General features: G+C 43.7%; 1 protein-coding gene across 3 annotated transcripts in view; it reads left to right on the top strand.

Annotated features, from left to right (window-relative positions):
• NCBP1 (nuclear cap binding protein subunit 1) overlaps positions 1 to 14,442 on the top strand; it is a 46,774-nt gene extending 32,332 nt beyond the window's left edge. For all 3 annotated transcript variants that reach the window (XM_075931203.2, XM_075931201.2, XM_075931202.2), the window contains 7 exons: positions 366 to 468; positions 1,740 to 1,833; positions 4,983 to 5,086; positions 6,286 to 6,400; positions 8,810 to 8,953; positions 9,658 to 9,771; positions 10,676 to 14,442. In XM_075931203.2, the coding sequence (XP_075787318.2) occupies positions 366 to 468; positions 1,740 to 1,833; positions 4,983 to 5,086; positions 6,286 to 6,400; positions 8,810 to 8,953; positions 9,658 to 9,771; positions 10,676 to 10,789 (788 nt within the window). In that variant the 3' untranslated portion in view covers positions 10,790 to 14,442. The remainder of the gene's footprint in view (positions 1 to 365; positions 469 to 1,739; positions 1,834 to 4,982; positions 5,087 to 6,285; positions 6,401 to 8,809; positions 8,954 to 9,657; positions 9,772 to 10,675) is intronic.
• Positions 14,443 to 16,007: the final 1,565 nt, after the last annotated feature.

Here is a 16,007-nt window from a genome sequence, read left to right as displayed (position 1 = left end):
GTTTAATAGAGCTTTCAAATGGGAATGGAGTCTTCTCTGCTGGAGGAAACAAGAATTGGAGGATCACCTCTTCTAGAGGATGAGGGAGTAGCGTAGTTCTAAATGTACTTTTCCCTGTCATGCAGCTCTGGTAAGACTCTCAGCATGGCATCACCTGGTAATGTGAGGGAATTGTTGATAAAATGGCAACTTTTAGAAAGCATTGACTGATTCCCTCTTCAGGTTGCAAAGCTCCAAAGCTAAATCTTAAGTTTTGCAAAATAAACCTTGCCTTCGAGCTTTGTTTGCAGGGTTAGATTAGGATACATTCAAATCAGTAGTAGAAGTTATTTAACCCACTCTTTTCAATTTGAAACATCTTTCAGATGAGGGATTCTCCTTTAACCCTTTGAAAATAGACGTTTTTGTGCAGACTCTGCTTCATTTAGCTGCCAAATCCTTCAGCCACTCGTTCAGTGCTCTGGCAAAGTAAGTGACAAATGCATTATTTTATGGAACACATTTGGATGAGAACAGTGAATTGCTTGGTAAAACTATTCTTTCCCGAGCTTCAGTGTTTCATATGCTACACAGTTTAATGTGATGGGAAGGAAGGAGAGAAATGTCAATGTTGTAACTGTAGGGGTCCTAGCCCAGAACAGAATTGAGGGGGTTGCAAGGTTATGGGGGGGCGGTTGCAGTTCTGCTGTTCTGAGCTGCTGCTGACGGTGGTGCTGCCTGCAGAGCTGGAGAGTGGCAGCTGCTGACTGGGATCCCAGCTCTGCATGATGAGCTGCCTCCTGCAGCAGCATAGAGGTAAGGGTAGCCTGGTATGGTATTGCCACCTTTCCCCTGCGGTGCCTCCCCCTCCCGGCCCTGGGGCTGCCTCCGGCACGGCACAGGCTAGGGGGAAGGGCGGCTAGAAGAGTTTGGGGGGCCCCCATGGCTCTGGGCTGGGGTGCAGAGCGTGGGAAGCAGGGAGGCTTCAGGAGTGGGTGGGTAGGCCTGGGAGAGTGCGGGAGCGGGCTGGGGGGTGTCAAGGCTATGTGTGGAGCGATGGGGGCGTGAGGCACAACGCCCATGGGCCGGATCCAGACCTGGCAGCGCAGAAGGGAGGCAATACTGCAGTTCCCCTCCCCCAAAATAACGTTGCAACCCCCTGCAATTCCTTTTTGGGTAAGGACCCCCAATTTGAGACATGTTGGTCTGAGTCTCCTTCGAGTAAAAGCGCACAGGCCCGATTTCACAAAGGACACCAGATTTCATGGCCCTTGATGCTTTTTTTCCTGGCTGTGAATTTGATTGGGCCCTAATCGTAGGTGAACTTCTACCAGCATGCTGGATTCTCCTAGGAAAATTGGAGGCCAGATAACCCAAGCATGGGAGAAGTGCAAACTCAAAAAGGGGCTCTCTTAAGGTATCAAACCCTGCTCAAAACGGATATAGCATGTCTAAAAATTCCAGATTTTGTTTCATCAGTTGCACTGTATGAGCTTGGTGTGTCTCACTAATCTGGGCTTCCTTGTTAAAACTTAAACTAGTTCTGCACATGTTATGGTCTTGTGGTCTTAACGTTCTATGGTCCAGATAGCTGGGCCCGGCGCTGGCTAACCAGTTATGGGTGAGCATCACCCGACTGGGTATTGCCCCAGACTGGCAGGCAAACTGCCAAAGGCTATATAGGCATACTCCTCCAACCTTCTGCTGGACCTCTTGGACTACTTGCTGCATATCCACTGATGGCTTTTATTTTTTATAAGGTTTCATGAAGTCTTCAAAACCCTTGCTGAAAGTGATGAGGGGAAGCTCCATGTGCTGAGGGTTATGTATGAGGTCTGGAAGAACCATCCCCAGGTAAGAGTGGGGATTTCAGATGTGCACTCACACTTAGAGTCTCATGGTAATGGCATACTACAAAATGAACACTGGAAAGCATAGGAGTTGAATTGTTTGCAAAGACAAAAGTTACATTTTATGCTTGCTTTAAAAAAAAAAGGCCACTGTTTCCTTGTGTATTAGAAAGAATTCAAACTGTATTTACTGAAGTTACTAACAGCACCTTAGATTAGATATCAAATTTGTGTCTGTTCCTCACTAAGCAAGGGTATGTCTATACTACAGCACTAATTCGAACTAACTTAATTCGAATTAGTTAATTTGAACTAAGCTCATTTGAATTAGTGCATCTAGACCTAAAAACTAATTTGAATTAGCATGTCCACATTGAGTGGACCCTGAACTGAAGTTAAGGCTGGCTGGAACCAGTGCTGGCAGGGCATCAGTTTAGGACTTAGAGTGTGGAGCTGCTGCCTCAGGCTAGCCGAGGGCTGTGTTTAAAAGGACCCGACCCCCACCCGGGACAGACAGTTCTCAAGGTTCCCCGCTTGCTTTCTACCTTGATGAGGGACAGCAAAGCAGTCCTGTCTTGGAGTGCCCTGAGTGCCCTCACTCAGCACATCACAGCACTCGGCCATCAGCCCGGCTGCACTTGCCGCACGCTGCCATCCGGGGGGGCTGTCAGGATCCAGGAGGCCCTGCAGGAGAGCTTCCACCCCGAGGAGCCCGCAGAGCCACCCAAGTCCTCCCCATCAGGGGCTCGTGCCCCATTCCTCCCTCACTTCCTTCCACTTACCCCTCCCTAGCCATCCTTCCTGATGTAAAAAATAAAGGACACGTGTGTTCAAAAATAGAAACTCTCTTTATTTAACAAAACTCGGGGGGTAAGAGGGATTAACCTCTGGGGAGACTGGGAAAAGGAGGTGGGAGAGGGGAAGAGAGAGGGTGGGAGAGGGGAGGTGGAAACTTGGAAGGAGGGAGCTGGAAGGGGGAAGCCAGGGGAAGAAGGAGGAGGGGAAGTATAAAACTATGGTACGCCATATCTTCAGTACTGTGTACAGATGTGGTCTCCTCACCTCAAAAAAATATTTTAGCCTTGGAAAGGGTTCAGAAAAGGGCAACTAAAATTATTAGGGGTTTGGAACAGGTCCCATATGAAGAGAGGCTAAAGAGACTGGGACTTTTCAGTTTAGAAAAGAGGAGACTGAGGGGGGATATGATAGAGGTCTATAAAATCATGAGTGGTGTGGAGAGGGTGCATAAAGAAAAGTTCTTCATTAGTTCCCATAATAGAAGAACTAGAGGACACCAAATGAAATGAATGGACAGCAGGTTTAAAACTAATAAAAGAAAGTTCTTCTTCACACAGCACATAGTCAACCTGTGGAACTTCCTGCCACAGGAGGCTGTGAAGGCTAGAACTATAACAGAGTTTAAAGAGAAGTTAGATAAATTCATGGAGGTTGGGGTCCATGGAGTGCTATTAGCCAGGGGGTAGGAACAGTGTCCCTGGCCTCTGTTTGTGGAAGGCTGGAGATGGATGGCATGAGACAAATCGCTTGGTCATTGTCTTTGGTCCATCCTCTCCGGGGTACCTGGTGTTGGCCGCTGTCGGCAGACAGGCTACTGGGCTAGGTGGACCTTTGGTCTGACCCAGTACAGCCATTCTTATGTTCTAAGCTCGGAGTCGGAGGTTTCACTGGACCAACTTGATTTTCATGCAAACCTGCTCCTGGGTTCGCATGTGGCCTTTGGTGGCTAGGCAGGCAGCTATCCTGCCCTAGATGGCCGCATTCCTGTGCCTAGTGCGGAGGTCGTGGATGTTGGAGGCCTCCCCCCAAACCTTGATGAGGTCCACGATCTCCGCACTAGACCAGGTGGGCGCCCGCCTCTTGCGACCCTGGGCAGGCTCCTGGGAGCCGTCAGCCTGGTCCTGGGAAGAGGCAGAGGGCTGGGTGGCAGCCGGTGGCTGGCTCATCCCGTGCCAGGTGCAGGGTCTGCTGGCTGGGTGCTGGCAGGCTTGCAACTGGCACAAGCACTGTAGCCAGACCGTGGCCTTTTAAGGGTTCCGGGGCTGGGAGGGGGGCAGAAAAGTTTCCCGGGTTTGGCCCAGAGTGGGCACCAGGGCAAGCTGGGAAGGGCTAGCCTCCAACTAGTTCGAATTAAGTGGCTACACAGCCCTTAATTCGAACTACTTAATTCGAACTAGTCCTCGTAGAATGAGGTTTACCTAGTTCAAATTAAGTGCTCCGCTAGTTCGAATTAAGTTTGAACTAGCGGTTTGTATGTATAGACGCTATGAAAGTTAATTCGAACTAATGGCTGTAGTATAGACATACCCCGACCTCCTAGCATTTATTTCAAATTGATGGCAATTTGACTTTCAGCTTCTCAGCGCAGTGTTTGGGTTGCTAACCCTGCAAGAAAATGTCTCTTGTTAAACAGCCATTTCCATTGGAGTTGTTAATATCATGGAATCATTTCTCTTAGCCTTAAGTTTTGTAAGGGTTTGTATAACAAAACCTAAATGTGGGTCAAATGCTTCCCAGTGAGAAATAGAAGTCTATCACTTAGAGCTTGCTCTGACTGAAGACAAATAAAAAGTAGTTACAATAAACTTGAGCTCAGTGCAGTGTGCATGTAGAACTGATTGGATCAACGGATCTAGCAGATTGGTTTTGCGATGTGGCTGTTGCTTAATTGAGGTCATTATAAACTTAATTCCTTAAGTGTGCTATTGTGGTTCAACAGTGGTTGTGCACTACTTGGAACTAATGCAAATACAGATTTAGTTAAATTGTTGCCCGTCTTCTACTTTGAAAACTGTGGGTGGACGGTCTGAAAACTAGGTCAGAGAGACAGTCACAGCAGCTTAACCATGTCTGGTTAAAATTGCACCTTCAGTGCAGTCTACACACACATTTACACTCCCTGTTGCAGCAGGCCATGCAGAGGGCGTTCATACTGCGCTAGCTAATGGCCGCTGTGGAGAGCGAAGGGGTCATTGGGGAAACTGTAGCTGATAGCACCTAATCCTGGGTTATTTTTACCTGTCACATCCTATGTTTCACATCAGCAATGAACAGGTAGGACTGAATCTCATTACCATAGGTATTGTGATGCTATAATATAGTAAACAGACTATTTCTTTTTCTCCCACACTGCAGATGATTGCTGTGCTTGTGGATAAGATGATTCGGACGCAGATAGTTGATTGTGCTGCCGTAGCAAACTGGATCTTCTCTCCAGAGCTTGCTCATGACTTCACTAGGTAACACAATTAATTCTGTGTTTGAAGCTAACATTCAGTTGGTTTAGACATACTTTTACTTTGTGGATAATGGACACTGAATCCCAGATTTTATTTTGCTCAAATACTTGCCTTTATTATGGTAAGCAAACAGTTTTTTAAAGTAAAAATTGCCTTTGCACTTGATAGGCAACCTACATGTCAACCCTTCCAAAAGGATATTTGGCATTCAGCATTCTCCATTTAGAGTTGAGGTACCGGTTCATAAGGAGCATAAGAATCCATCTCCTGTAGTTACCTGACAGTGGCCTGTAACTTAAATAGGCCTCAGAGGGAAAATAGAGCTCTGCAGTTACCATGCAAACTGCTCATTTGCACAGGGACTGTCTCGTTTTGCGCTAGTTAAGCTCCTGAGCACAATGGGGACATGGTCTGAGGCGGAGGGTCCTTGGTGCTGTTGCAGTACTACCAAAAATAGTGAGTGAGGGGAGTTAGAAGACTGTCCCAGATGCAGACTGTGGGTCGTGTAAGTGTCTTCTACAATTGCAGATATTGTTGTTGCTAGTCATTTTGTGAATTGTACTTCTCACTTTCAGTTCTAGATGTTAATAGTATGTTATGTTCGGGTAATTACTTTTAAAAAGTCAGTTTGTTCATATAGTTACAGTGAGTATCCAGAGTGTTAAAGAATCTTTTCAAGGAAACCAGGCTTAAGAGAAAAGGATATCCCATGCTAGTCTCCTCATGATACTGTAATTTTGGCATTTTTTAAACTCCATTGATGTAAAACTTCCTAATAAAATGAATCCATGATGTGCCTCATGCATTCCTGAATGAATTCAAAATAAGAGGAAAGATCCCACTCTTCTTAGAAACAGGAAGCCACGCCTATTTCAGTTTATTCCCCTTCCATTAATATTTGTATTTCACATGCATATATGTTACATAAATTGCAAAGACAGTCTGGTTATAGTTGAGACTTTGGAAAATTCTTCCTGTGAATGCATTTCTGTTATAAAAGTACATACACTTAATAAATTCCAGTAACACTTGAAACCTGTACTGTTGCTGTTAGTCTGAGTAAGAAGGGGGAAACTAAAATTCAGTTTTAACATTTTAGACTTGTGATTTTTTTCTCTCTGCTCTTTAACAGTTTACTATTTACCATATCCTGTAATTTGTAATGAGTTACAATTAAGTTATAATTGCTTTTTTGCTAGGTTTTATATCTGGGAGATCTTGCACTCCACAATTCGTAAGATGAACAAGCACGTAGTGAAGATCCAAAAAGAGCTAGAGGAGACTAAAGCAAGATTAGCCAGGCAACACAAACGAGTATGTAACTTGTTTTGTACCTTGTAAATATATCAGCTTGAAGTAAAGTTGCCTGAATTTCTAATTGACTGCATTTCAGACTAAATCATACTTTTTCTGTGGCAAGAAACGTCTCAGCTGATATGAGACTTGCTCTGTGAGACTCAAAATGAATATACTGTTAATGTTGCTACTAAAATATGCCATCTGTAGCACTTGGGTATTAACTTGGATTCCACAGGGATTGTGATACTAATATGATCTTCAAAACAGCTGTAGAAGCTGTTACAGCTAGGAAGCCAAAGTAAATGAAGCTAAGATTGCATGCCTTTACTACATGTTTAGGTCTTACAAGTTAACTACAAAAAACCCTAAATTTTTGTTGCCAACTATAAATGTTTTAGTGACAGCTACCTCCCACCTAACTCAGTCTTGTTTTCTAGAACATTCTTATGCAGAAATGGAAATTGTATACTCAGTATTTCAGCTTTTCATGGCAGGCTGCTGGATTTGGACAGTTTCACATACTCTTTGGTTGCTCAGGATACTTTGAGTGTCCATGTGTGACTCTGCTCCCAAAAGTTACCATACAAAAAGGTGAACATTAAAAGCTACCCCATGTGTGTAAGGACGTCAGTATTTTTTTTAAAGCACCATTATTTTGGTTCAAAGGATAACTGAATGCCAAAGAAGAATAAATAGGAAAGCTGATGTTTGAAGAAACTGATTAGATTGCTAACATCCCAAAGGGTACTTGTGGGAAAAATTGAACACATAGCCTGTATGCTGTAGAGGCACTTAGCACCTTGAATGTCTTCTCCATTTATCTTTAGCATAAATCTCTTTATTTACTGCACTTCCAATGATGTTAGAATTCAGTTCTGAGCAATATTGTGGCCTGTGATGTGTGACCAGTGCTCCCTTGCGCTCTATCCCTAGAGAACTGGACCTATCCTGTGTTAATGCTGATGTAAGCCACTTTGCAGAAAAGTTAATCTTGGGCTGCTGAGGAAGCATAAAAATTGACAAGCAAGTAATCCTACCTGTTGGATTACTTAACCCAGGGCCCTCGTTTTGTCATCCTATATGTTTTTGCATAAAATATTTGTACAAATATTTGAAGTTTATAGCTGTTAATTAATTGACAGATGTGCAGGAAAACAATCTTTCATACAAATAACAAAAGAAATATTACCTGCAGTCAGAACCCTAATCTGCCCAATTCCTTATTTCCTACTGAACTGCAGTTTTTTATATAACTTTCTTGAACTGACTCATGGCTTGTTTCTAAAAGACAAATGACAGTTCTGAAGGTTTGTTTTAACTAGATTAGGACAGACAGTAATTAGTATCGACATTTTTCTTTCTTCATGAGCACCCCAAAGAGCCCAGATCCCGTATTAATGGTGCACACTGAGCAGATTCTACGGAGTTCTGGCATCTTCCGTTCTTTCCTTCAGGATCTGTGGGTACGTCTAAACTACATGGCTCCGTCGACGGAGCTATGTAGATTTGTTTGTTTGGCAAAGTCAAATGAAGCCGCAATTTAAATGATCGCGGCTTCATTTAAATTTACATGGCTGCCGCGCTGAGCCGACAAACAGCTGATCAGCTGTTTGTCCGCTCAGCGCGCTAGTCTGGACTCTCTCCTGCCGACATCAAAGCCCTTTGTCGGCAGCCCTGGTAAACCTCATCCCACGAGGAATAACGGGGCTGCCGACAAAGGGCTTTGATGTCGGCAGGGGAGCGTCCAGACTAGCGTGCTGAGCCGACAAACAGCTGATCAGCTGTTTGTCGGCTCAGCGCGGCAGCCATGTAAATTTAAATGAAGCCGCGATTATTTAAATCGCTGCTTCATTTGACTTTGCCTATGTGTCTAATCTACGTGCCTCTGACGACAGAGGCATGTAGTCTAGACACAGCCTGTGACTAGTGGTTTGTTTATTGACCAGCCTTTTTAAACCAAGGGGTTTTTTTTAACAATAGAAACAAAGCATTTAAAGGTTTTAAAACAACCTCTCTGCTTACCATCCCAGCAATTAACCAAGCAGGCCAAATGTCTTCAGACATTCCCCACTGAGCTTGAGTGTGTTTGTCTTGTTTCGCTTGAGAACTCTCCCCTTCCTTGGGAGGAAAATTCTTCCTCTTTAAACCTGTCTCAGTTCTTTTGATGTCCTGGTTCCAGACCTTTTCCTGTCTGTCCAAGTGTCCTTCCGTCCAGCCCCATGTAAACTAAAGCAGCATATACCTATAGCAAACAGCCCAAGCATGCAGTATTCACAAATGACTGCAGAGTAGATCCACTTCTGTCAGGCTTCATCAGGCAGGTTGCAAGCAGCCATGCACGTCCCTTGTATAAGTGCGCACTGCCAGGGTGTCTCAGTAGCCGAATTTTACCAAGGCCTGTAACTTTGTTACTTTTGCTTCTAGCGAGACAGTGATGACGACTATGATGATGACGACCGAAGCAGCGACAGGGAAGATGGACCATTGGAAGAGCAGATAGAACGCTTGCAGGAGAAAGTAGAGTCTGCTCAGAGTGAACAAAAGAATCTCTTCCTTGTTATTTTCCAGGTAACTGTGTGGGCTTTCCCCCCTCTGGTAACTCCACTTTTAAGGGGACTACAGTTGGAGGTAATGAACAGCTTCGGTATGGGTATGTCCACAGAAGAAGATAGAACTGCCACTGTCAACCTTCCAGGGTTCAAATTAGCAGGTCTAGTTAAAACAGCTAATTCAAAGTAAGAGGGGCACTCCGGTCAATGCTGGTAGTCCTGCTTTCAGGAAGAGTAAGAGAAATTGAAGGAAGAGTGTTCTCCCTGCAACTTCCTGTAGTGTAGACCATGCCAAAAGTCAAATTAAGCAGCTTCAACTTCAGCTATGCGATTAATGTAGCTGAAGCTGTGTATCTTAATTTGACTTTGTCCTGTAGTGTAGGTGTATCCTATGGGAGGTTCAGCCACACCAGGGCAAGAACCTGCTAGGTTTCCCCTAGAGAGGACTTGTTCAGCTCTGAAGTGTTTGAATAAAGGAATTTTTTTACTAGTTGCCTTTGCTTGTTCTGGAAAGTGCAATGTTGTCTAAATGCAGGTATTTTAGAGTTCAGTATCTCTTTAATTTAATTATTCAGACTTGACTGTTCGTAACTTCTGTCTATAGAGTATCTGCTAGATTAATTTGTTCATATGCATACCCATCTAAGATTAGTGAATTGCCTTCATTTTCCAAGATATGCTTAGCCAGTACTTCAATAAAACTATTCTTTTTTTTTTTTTAAGCGTTTCATTATGATATTAACAGAGCATTTAGTGCGGTGTGAAACTGGTGGAATTGATGTGATTACGCCATGGTACAAGAACTGTATAGAGAGGCTGCAACAGATCTTCTTACAGGTTGGTCTCATTCAGCAGGTGGATAATGCTTAGAGTAACTTGAGAATCAATCCTGTTAGTCTAGCCTCATTCACTTTGTGGGAGCAGTTGTTGTCCCAGTCAGTTAGCATAAGAGGTTGTGTATAGGTCGTCTTGGCTCTAATCCCTGTTTTGCTAATGACTCATTATTACTGTAGGTAAACTATTTAACTATCCCTCCATTATAAAGTGGATGTAAATACAAAGCTTAAGGGATATATCAAGACTTGCAAAGGCATTTTGAGATCCACTCAGAGATGCTATTAAATGTAAGGGCTAAGAATTGATTTATAAATCTTTATCTGTGAAATGACTACAGCTCTGGGAGGAAATGTTCAAGAACCCTATTAAAATACAAGACTTAACTCTGCTGTCTTTCTTTAAAATCTGGTAGCCAGTGTGTAAAGACAAAAATAAGCCTTAGGTGCTGGGCCAAGAAATTGAAAGTGTTTCTCTCTGGATGCTGTTTGGTCACTGAACAGTATATGGTATGTAATTCTTTGTGTGGATTACTCTCCCATATTCGTTAATGATATTTACATGGCCTCTTAGCGTGTATTCAGACACAATCCTACATGTGCAGAGGCCCGCTCACAACTCACTGCAGGATCAGGTCTGTAGGGTCACCATTGCTAAAATCTTCCAGCTTGTTTTGCAGAGGTAGAATATAGCAGATAGGAGTACAAGATAGACATGCAAATGCTGCTCCTAGATCCGGTCAACTCTCCACACCACACCTTTCTTGCAAGTGGTAGAAATTATTTGCAGCCCTAAATTTTGGTCAGACATTTGGCTTCTGGGTTTTGGTACATGTTCTGTTCTCTGCATGCTTTGTACAGAAGGGCAAAAAAGAGTAACACAGGTATCTGTCTCTGTCTGTCTGCAGCATCACCAGATAATCCAGCAGTACATGCTGACCTTGGAAAACCTTCTGTTCACAGCTGAACTGGACCATCACATACTGGCTGTATTTCAGCAATTCTGTGCTCTGCAGGCCTGAGAATTTTTCACACCTTGAGTCTTGTCTGCAGGACTTACACTGATTTTGTATTTTTAAACAAAAAGGGGAAAACTTGACATGGGGAAGGAAGAAACTTTGAATTCAAGATGGCTTAACATGTTCTGTGTAAACAATACAGTAATCTAACAGGCACCAGCTGTTTTAGCGTCATAGGCCTTCATTATGACTGAGAGGGGACTGGCGTGGAGTAATGTATGAATTCTTTTTTAATTTGTCCTTTCATTTTAAATGGTTTGAATGTTGGCTTCATCATAGCATTTTGTTTGTTTTGTTTCTCTCCTCTCATTTATATAAAAAAAAATAGGGAAAAATGTTAGAGAATTGGTTACCTCTGCCTAATCTTTAAACCAACCAAATCCCCGAATTACCATAATGTGAAGCAGGTCATAGAACGTCTTGTGAATGTGACAGACATGCAACTCTTCAGTGAGCAACTTGATAAATTCTCTTCAGTTAGGCAGAGGAAAAGTATCTTTACTTTGGGCATGTGAACGCTGAGTCAAGCTTACAAAGTAGTCTAGAGCATACGAGTTTAATACCAAACTGAATAGATTTTCACAGTTTGAAAGAGTGTGGTTGAAATACAGTTGAAATATGTTTTTTAAATCTATTGTCCGTCTTTTTATTACTGTAAGTACAAATAGGCTGCTCATTAACACAACTGTTTTCATTACAAAAGATTTTGTAGGAAGTGTTAATAGTTGGGAAGCTTCACGCTGACATCTTCAGGGGAATATATTGCTACTTCCCAACACCTTAAAAGGAATAGTTACTAACAGTGCCTGTTGAATAACTGAATCTTTCAAATAACAAGCATACACAGGGTGTTTCCCATTCAGATTTGATTCATCCTGGATGTTCCCTGAATCAGGCAGAGTTCCCATTTGAACCCTGTGGAGATAACCCTAATTCTTCAATTCTAACCTCTATCCCAACAAAAGACTGGATACAAAATGTAAATGAGTTAATCTTTTATCATTGATTGTAACTTTTCCACCCACAGTTTTCTGGTCACTTAAGAACTGCCTGACTGCGTCAAACCATGGTCCATCTAGCCCAGTGTCCTCTCTTCTGACAGTAGCGGATGCCAGATGGTTCAGAGGGAATGAACAGAACAGGGCAACATGTCAAGTGATCTATCCTCTGTCATTCTGTCCCAGCATCTGTTAGTCAGAGGGTATGGGGCACCCAGAGCATGGAGTTCTGTACCTGACTATCTTGGCTCATAGCCATTGATGAATCTGTCTAACCCTTTAATCAACTCATTTTTACTTCTGGCCTTCTCAACAACCCTACCAATGAGTTGCACAGGTTGGCGGGGTGTTGTGTAAAGTACTTCTTTTAGTTTGTTTTTAACATGTTGCCTATTAATTTCATTGGATGACCCTTGTTCTTGTGTGATGTGCAGGGGTGAATAACGTTTCCTTATTTTTCTCCACCCTGGCTGTGATGTTATAGACCTCTGTCTTGTTCCTCTTGTCTTTTTCCCAACTGAAGAGTCCAAGTCTTTTTAATCTCTCCTCCTATGTCCTGGTTGGCGCCACTTCCCGCAGCTCCCATTGGCCAGGAACAGCGGTCCGTGGCCAACAGGAGCTGGAAGCGCCCGTACCTGCAAAGGTGACAGGTACGCTAGAGCTAACCCTGGAAAACCAGATCCGGCCTGCAGGCCACTATTTGCCCACCCTTGTGATAAGGCCTCAACTGGTATATTGTGTTCTATTCTGGACACCACATTTCAGGAAAGATATGGACAAATTGGAGAGAGTCTTGAGGAGAACAAGAACAATGCTTAAAGGGCTAGAAAATGTGACCTATGAGGAAAGATTGAGAAAACTGGGTTTGTTTAGTCTTGAGAAGAGAAGGCTGAGGGGGGACGTATAATTCTCTCAAGTGCATAAAACATGGTTATAAAGAGTACAGTGATAAATTGTAAGCAATGGGCTTAAATTGCAGCAAGAGTGATTTAGGTTGAGTATTAGGAAGAACTTCCTATCAGAGTAGTTTAAGCACTGGAACAAACAAGAAGTGAGGCTGTGGACTCTCCACCATTAGAAGTTTCCACTCTCTGCATCCAAAACAGGGTCTTTGCCCACAGAAGCTTATGCCCAAATAAATCTGTGCGTCTGGGTAGCACAGGACTTGTTTTTGCAGATACAGAGTAACACAGCTACTTCTGATACTTGTCAAGGCACTGGTTTCTCTCCATAAACTGAAAAGGTATGACTTTCATATTTTTTACTTTAGAAAAGATGTTGTGCAGTACACACTCACATTATACATTATGCAAATAGAAGTAATCTGAAGTCTTGTTCCATTCATAGAATTACTTCAGTGAGGAAAAAGGGGAAGCAAAGGGACTTGTTAAAAATGATTTTGTAATATTTATTCAAAGGAGTAAACAAGTATTTCATCCAGAAAGTGACTACAAAAATCAGTTGGCCATGAACAGCAATTGTGCCAGATGTGGAAACCAAATTAAGAATGTGAAACCAAGGGATTTTAAATCCTGCTTAAGTGAAATCTCAACAAAATCCTTAATTATGGAAGCACTGCTGCACCTCATTTACTCCAGGAAAACCTAATACATTAGAAATTTTAGCATAATTCAGTGGGGGAAAACCATGGCTTCACTACACTGACAGTGGCAAAACTCCCATTGACTTCAGAAGGAGAGAGAATTTTCACCTGTTATCTTTAATTAAAGCTCTAACAACCATTTTTCCTTACTGCTCTCAAATTAGTGTTAATTTTTTTCTGCAGATTTTACGTTTTCCAGTTCAGCTTAATGTTTCTGTCCAGTTTATTCTCTGAAGAAATGAAACTTTAGAAAAACAAATTCATCCACCAGCAATCTGAGTAAAAGGAAAGTTCCCTAAATTACAAAAATTGTATTAAAGATCTCTCTCTCTCCCTTCCCCCTGAGAGACTCCTGCCAAAATTCCTTTTAATAAGTAAAAGCTTCTGAAGAGAAATATTTCAAGGAAAAATCTGAACATACCCCTGAACGCTTCATCAGAGAAGGGGAAAAACTCAGTTCCCTCTTTCCCACCAGCTATGGATAGAGCCAGATGTCAGAAGCATACTGTTCATAAGTAGGACTAGCAGCGATGAAGTTTCCTCAGAAACAGACAAAACTGTATGCATGCTCCCATGACCTCACCTTCATTGGCAAGCATGGGGCATAAATGGGCTCAGGTTGGTTCAGAATAAGCCACACAGGTTTGGGGAAGTGGTTAGGAAAAAATTGCCAAATTTACTTTACCTTTTAATGTAATAAGTTTCATTAACTGTTGATATCAAAATGTGACTTCCCTTCTGCCAGTCTCCCGCCCTCACCGCACTTGCCTTTATTGTAATGTCCTACCTGCCAAGTTCTTCGCTCCAGAAGACTGCGAGATGGGACTCATTTCTTCCAATCCCCGTTCTTTCCTACACTACGGGGATGGGAGCTTGCTATGTGTCCACTGCAATTAAAAATCTGCAGCTGCCTGAGCTGCAGGGCTCAGACTAAGGGGCTGTTGCAGTGCAGACCTGTAGGCTTGGGCTACAGCCTGTTTAACTGTAAGTAAGCAGCCCCTTAGCAGGAGCCTCACAAACCCAGGCTGACCTTAGCCACAGGGTGGTTCTTGAAGTGCTTGCTCATGTCCATTCCAATTAAGTGCGGGTACTGCATGCTGGATTCGAGAGCTTTTTCCCTTAACAGTACGGCCAGGGAGCCCCCTGGAGTGGCACCGGCATATCAGTGCATATATACCTCTGCTGGCCCCTCACCTCCTCAGTTCCTTCTTGCTGATTTAGTCTGTATGTAGTTCTTTAGATCTTTACCTGTCGTGTTTTTCAGTTACTCAGTACCTCATTAGTTTCTGTAAATAGTTTTAGATAAGAAGGAAGGGCTTCTCCCCTCAGGCCTCTCTCTGGTTGGGAAGGGGATGCCAGGGCGGCAGGATTTCAAGTAGTGTGCATCAAGCTTGAAGCTTATGCCCTGCAGGGATCTGCATGACTCCTGTTTGAAGTGTCTTGGGGAGGCCCATCATACAGAAAGCTGCAACATCTGCAAGAGTTTTAAACCAAGAACTAAAAAGACAGGGACTAGAGGCTCAAATTGATCGCACCGGTCTCAGTCCTGGCACTGAGAAGAACCAAGGACACCAGGGGGAGAGCCCCGGAAAGGCGCAGCCACAAGGTACGCCCAAAGGAGGGGCATGTGGCCTCAAAGGTGCCCCAGGATGTCACCAACTTTGGTTTACCATCCTATTAAAGTTAGCAGTGGAGGACCTGGTGAGACTGCTGCTAGTCCCAGACCTGATCACCCAGGATTGGGGAGGAGGGAGGCTGTGCCACCCAAACCTAGTGGCCTGGAAGACAGGGCTAGAGCAACTTTGCTCATAGGAGGTATGGAAGGTGTTGCTAGAGAGTAGAAAACCCTCTACCAGAGCACTGTACGAGGCCAAGTGGGGACGGTTTGTCCAATGGACAGAGCAGAAGGGGGTAAACCTGATGTGTGCTACAATCCCCTAATCTTAGATTATTATATTTTAGACATCGAGGCCTTGATACATCCTCACTGAATGTGCATTTAGCAGAAACTGTGGCTTTTCACCCTGGAGAAGGTCACGGGTGTCATGAAAGGGGTAGACAGGTTGTTTCCCTATACACCTTTCCCCTTCACCCCCCCCCCCCCCAAGGATCTCAGTTTGGTCCTGACAGGTCTCATGAGGGCACCCTTTGAGTCTTTAGCCACCTGCTGTCTGGAGCACTTGTGGTGGAAGGTGGCATTCTTGATGAGTCACTTCGGCCAGGAGGGTCTCGGAATTGAGGGCCCTCACTTCAGAGCCCCCTTACATGATTTTTAAGGACAAGGTGAGAATGCATTCTCACCTGGCATTGCTCCCTAAGGTGGTCTCTCAATTTCATATGTCACAAGACATTTACTTACTGGTGTTCTTCCCAAACCCTCATGCCTCGACCAGGGAACAGGCCCTACATTGCTTGGATGTTAGAAGGGCCCTAGCGTTCTATAGAGAAAGGACAAAAGAGTTATGTAAATCTCCAACTTTTTATTTTGATAGTGGAGAGGATGAAGAGCTCTCCGGTTTCAGGCCAATGCCTGTCCTCCTGCATTAAGGAGTGCTATGACAGCACGAGTAGACCGGCACCTCCACTGACGGCACAGGCGACGTCCATGGCGTTCCCAGCG

Source organism: Pelodiscus sinensis, chromosome 6, assembly GCF_052426305.1.
Source record: "Pelodiscus sinensis isolate ZL-2025 chromosome 6, ASM5242630v1, whole genome shotgun sequence".
NCBI lineage: Eukaryota > Metazoa > Chordata > Testudines > Trionychidae > Pelodiscus > Pelodiscus sinensis.
This window is presented reverse-complemented; position numbering and strand designations above follow the sequence as displayed.